This window comes from Halyomorpha halys, unplaced genomic scaffold (assembly GCF_000696795.3).
Source record: "Halyomorpha halys isolate HHAL.00 unplaced genomic scaffold, Hhal_1.1 Scaffold1.1, whole genome shotgun sequence".
Lineage (NCBI taxonomy): Eukaryota > Metazoa > Arthropoda > Insecta > Hemiptera > Pentatomidae > Halyomorpha > Halyomorpha halys.
The window spans coordinates 1,393,898-1,398,941 of NW_027115366.1; the positions used below are offsets into that span (position 1 = coordinate 1,393,898).

The following is a 5,044-nucleotide window of genomic DNA, read 5'->3' on the forward strand; positions in this document are numbered from 1 at the left end:
AGGGATTTATCCTTATTCTTGATGTTGACTCTGCATACTGATTTAGGATTTTTGTAATTAAATCAAAGTTTATTTTTTAGTATCTCTGATGAAAACTGTCATTCAAAACGTTGTTTGGAGAAAAATATTTATTTGATGTATATAATTTAGTTAAATATAACATTTTTTTTATATATATTTTTTAAAATTTACTTTAGACATTATCAATATACATAAAACCTTAAAATTTGAGAGGTGAAGAGAGGATTATTTTTTTTTCTTGGTCCAATATCATCAAATACATTATTGACCATAATCAATCAAAATGAAAATACAAAAATATAAACCTTAAGAGATGATATACATCAAAAAATGTATATAAATATATATTTAATATGGAAATAAATAAGTAATTTTAGAATAATCTAGATTTACTTCAATTTTTTTTATAATCAAAGTATATTAAAAAAAAAGTGAACACACAACCTTTAAATAGCACCCTCCCCCCCCCTACATACGTCTCTAAATTTTGTGTTGATCGGTGGGCTCGAGTTGAAGTTTATTTTTGTAAATTTCAAGAAAAAATATTCAAAGACCAGGGAGGACTTTCTCGAGGTGGAAATAACCAAATTAGATTTTGTTTCCGCCAGAAAGACGACAACTTAACAAAAGATAATAGGTGTTTTCATAATCTTTAGTTTAACATGTTAAAGCGTGTTAAATAGAAAAATTTATATAAAATGGAGAAATATTTCCTCCTTTTGCCATGTTAAAATGATATAACATATAACATGGTTGAGAGTCTGTTAAATGGAGAATGACTTCACGCAACAGACCAGCTGAGCTCGTCACCATTTTGTTTGCGTGTTAGATGTTTTTTTACTTGCTCGTAGTTTGTGTCTTGTTTGTGTTAATATTGTCTTAGATATTTTTAAACCTAATAAAGCAATGGATGACAATAATAATAATGTAATGGCAGTTATCAATTAGCTCATCTTGATTCTGTTCCTCACAAGTTAGAAGGTCAACAAAACACTCAGTGGCTAAACTTTTGCTCACAACTTCCAATTTTCACTCAATTTAGGCATGTTGTAATAAATTACTTTAATCAAAACTTAGAAGTAAACAATAACATGAAGTTTTGGAAGGAAAAGTTATAAAACAAGTTGCTCATAAAATCCAGTAGGAGCTCTTATGCATTTAACATGACATAAGGACACAATCCTATACTTATACATTTAACACAACACCATGAATACCCCTACTATCGCAATACTTTATCTAATTATACGAGGGTGGTCTGAAAAGCTTCCGACCGCAACGTGAAGATGGCAGCACTCGTAAATAAAAGCAAGTGAATTTCGTTGTTCATCTGTTGACAGTTACCCACCAAAGTTTCAGCCATTTTGGACGCGCAGAGGTGAGATAGCAGAGGTTATGAACATGTCAAAAGAACGTATGGGGCCACCCATAGCTCAGTGGTTAAGACATAGTCTTACCAATTTGATGTCTATTGGTGATGCCGGTTCGAATCCGGCCTGGGACGTTGACTTTTTCATTGAGTGGCGGCCCCACAAAATGAAGAACTTTGACCCCCAACCATGGTTAGGCAGTATAGGACTCCAATGGAAGCGTAGTCCGAAAAAAAAAAACAACGTATTTGTTACTTATTAAATCAACATTTAGATATGAGAAAGCTGTCCACAAGTTGGGTGCCGCGTTGGCTCACGTTAGACAACAAATGTGTTCGAATGAACATTTCCAACGCTCTGTTGGCACAGTTTAGGCGCTATAAATCCGAGTTTTGGCGCCGATTAGTTACTGTAGATGAAACAGGGATACACCATTATAAGCCCGAAACAAAAATACAGTGGACTGCAAAGGGGGAACCGTCTCCAAAGGGGGAACCGTCTCCGAAGAGGAAACCGTCTCCACAGGGGGAACCGTTTCCAAAGAGGAAACCTTCTCCAAAGAGGAAACCTTCTCCAAAGAGGGAACCTTCTCCAAAGGGGGAACCCTCTCCAAAAAATTGTTATGGCAACTACATCATTGCCTCAATTTGATCAAAAGCCTACCTCACACCTAAGCGGTTGCCATGGCGAAAATCCAGGAATTACAGTTTGAACTGCTTCACCATCCGCCTTACTCACCAGACCTAGCCCCAAGCGACTTATTTTTATTCCCTCATCTAAAAATTGCGCTTGGAGGACAGAGATTTTCGTTAAATGAAGAGGCAATCACCTTCGTGAACAATTATTTTGCAGAGAAAAACGTGGAGTAGTTTTTTGTATTTTTGTTAGGTCGGAAGCTTTTCAGACCACCCTCTGGTATAGGTATATAGCTATATAAAAGTAAGTGAAAGTAAAAATAAGAGCCTGGACAGATGATACACTTCAGAAAATGTGTATTTTAAATAAGTTGTATCAGAACAACCTACTAGAATTATTTATGATTTTTCCTACACTGAACTAGATCAGTTTCTAAATCTAATAATAAATCAGTTTTCTAAATTTGTTTATTAAAAGAATTCATATGATATAATTGTAATAGTGCATCAACATAAATAAAGATTTTAACAAGAAACGACATTAATAACATTTAAACTACATTAAAACATTGAATTATGAATAATTTAAACAGAAATGACATCAGACTTGTCTTCAATGGCAACCTTCCTTTTTTTATTTATCTTCTCTTTTTCTTTTAATTTTTTTTTTTTTTTTTTTTTTTTAAGAAATCGTCAAATTAAGAAGGTTGTATTGCAGTTTTCATTGCAATCTGATATTAGCTTCACAATTGTATTTGTGAATCGATGATATCAGTGCATACTTCACATGCTTTTATCAGTTTAGTTTGAAGTTCAGCGCGAACTTTTTCAGTCGTCTTCGCTGATTTCCAAACTTCTTCATGCAGCTCTTGAACCTAAAATATATTGTATATTGATCAAATAAACATGCCAATAGAGTCAGTTCATTAAGTACAATTTTAGAAGAAAAAAAAACAAAACCTTATATAACGCTAAATGCATTTTACATAATATGAAAAAATTTCAGAGGATCATAAGGAGGACATCAATGAATAAGAGTCATGCTGAATCACCTCTAACCACCCTAATTTTTTATAACTTTAATGAAAATTATGTATAATTACTAGTCGAAATTGATGAGTCTGCCAAGTATAGATAGGGGGAATAAAAAATGGTGGCTGTTTCAAGACGGTAGAATAACTTAATTTTTCATTCAAAGCTCTATATCATTAAAACTGCCAACTATACTAGAAAAACTAAGAGGACATCATTTCAAGTAGAGTAAATTTGCTAAAATATGAGCCCTGATAGAATCATTTATGTTCAATAGTTCTCGAGATATAGCTTTTTAAAAAGCTACCTTTCATTAAAATGTTGAACAAAATGTATTGAAAGATCAGTTGTCAGTGAATTTATTTTGAGAAGTTTATAACTCAAAAACAATTCGATGTACAGATGTCTATTAGCACTAAAATTAAAGCTAGTTTAATGAGCTATAAAGTAGACTATGACGTTTATTTTTGCAGGAGCAGTAGTTTTAATGATATTAGCTAAAATAAATTGATTTATAGTTGTTCAAACAAATTTTCATGTGCTTAATTTATATTCATATGAGGGTATCATAAAAACTAATACCCTTATGAAGATATGTGTCCTAAACTACTTTATAGTAAGTTAAATTTCCTTTATTTTGAGTTCTGGCCGACATATGTAAGTCTTATGATTCCTGAGATATATTGTTTTCTAAAATCAAACATTTTATCCGAACAACTAGAAATTAACATTTTGTGAATTTATCTTGCCAAATATCCATAAAACCCTTCTCCTATAAAGATAAATGTTCTAAACTATTTTATAGTAAATTTAACTAGCTTTAATTTGAGTGCTGTCAGACATCTTTACGTCTTAAGGTTTCTGAAATAAGGTTTTTCATAAATCAAACTTATTGTCCGAACAACTATAAATCAATATACTTTAGCAAATATATATACATATTAAGCAGCATAAGTTATGTGATATGTACAAGCTATATATTAAGCAGCATAAGTAATGTGATACGTACAAACTATATACTTTTCAGAGGATCGTTGATTGACAGTACGTAATACATAAAACAGAGATGGTCCGGGTGCAGTCAAAATAACTCAAACATTATTTAAACTATTTAGTGTAAGCCAACGTTTTGCCCCATTTTGCAATGCTTCATCATGGCTAAAAAAGAAACAAACAACTAAAATAATGCAACAAAGTAAAGGAATAGTTGTAAAAAGTAGATAAGAAAAATATAAAAATACAGTACACACTAAAAGACAGAAAGTAAAGGTCAAGAGTTTATATCTTACTTTTTCGTGACCATAATTTTATTTTCATTTTCTTTATTTTCTCAAAAATAGGCATGAGAGTGACGAACCCACCCTATGAAAAAAAACATGTCAAGGAACGTGTGATGTATTAGTAAATGCATCATGTAGAAATACGGTGTATTTACTAATACACCATGTGAGAACTTAGGCCTCCATGGTCTGTTGCCCATAAAATAATAATAATAATTAAATATATGTATATATAGTTGACCGTAAAGATTTAAATATAAGAAGATGGTCAGGGTTGCGGTCAAAAAAAGAAACAGAAATAGTTTTAAACTATTTGTTCTTTTTTTGACCGCAACCCTGACCATCTCTTATATTTAAATAATAATAATTATTTTCTCATTCTTTCACTTTCCTTCTTTCTGAAATGTGGATGTCCTAGTTTCCTCATTATTTTTCTTTTCCATTAACCTTTACTTTTTTTCTTTTAGTGTGTACTTTATTTTTTTATTTCTCCTTTAATTACTTTTTCATTTATCATTAATTGTCTAATCCTTTTTTGTAATTCTTGTTTATTTTAATTTTTCACTGAACTTCTTATTTTTATTTTCTTTAACTTACGTTGTTCATTTTTATGTAAACTTTCATACATTATAAATCTTAATTATGAGAGATAGTTGACCGTGGATGATAAATGAGGAGAAGATGGTTGGGGGTGCGGTCAATGAAA

The 5,044-nt window shown here is 31.3% G+C and overlaps 1 protein-coding gene across 5 annotated transcripts in view; it reads right to left on the minus strand.

Annotated features, from left to right (window-relative positions):
* Positions 1-2,482: 2,482 nt before the first annotated feature.
* Positions 2,483-5,044, minus strand: part of LOC106684341 (uncharacterized) — a 31,398-nt gene continuing 28,836 nt past the window's right edge. For 3 of the 5 annotated variants that reach the window (XM_067052425.1, XM_014430230.3, XM_067052426.1), the window contains one exon: positions 2,484-2,901. In XM_067052425.1, the coding sequence (XP_066908526.1) occupies positions 2,770-2,901 (132 nt within the window). In that variant the 3' untranslated portion in view covers positions 2,484-2,769. Of the gene's footprint in view, positions 2,902-4,067; positions 4,217-5,044 lie in introns of all 5 variants that reach the window. The other 2 variants (XR_010844824.1, XM_067052424.1) reach the window with 2 other exon arrangements.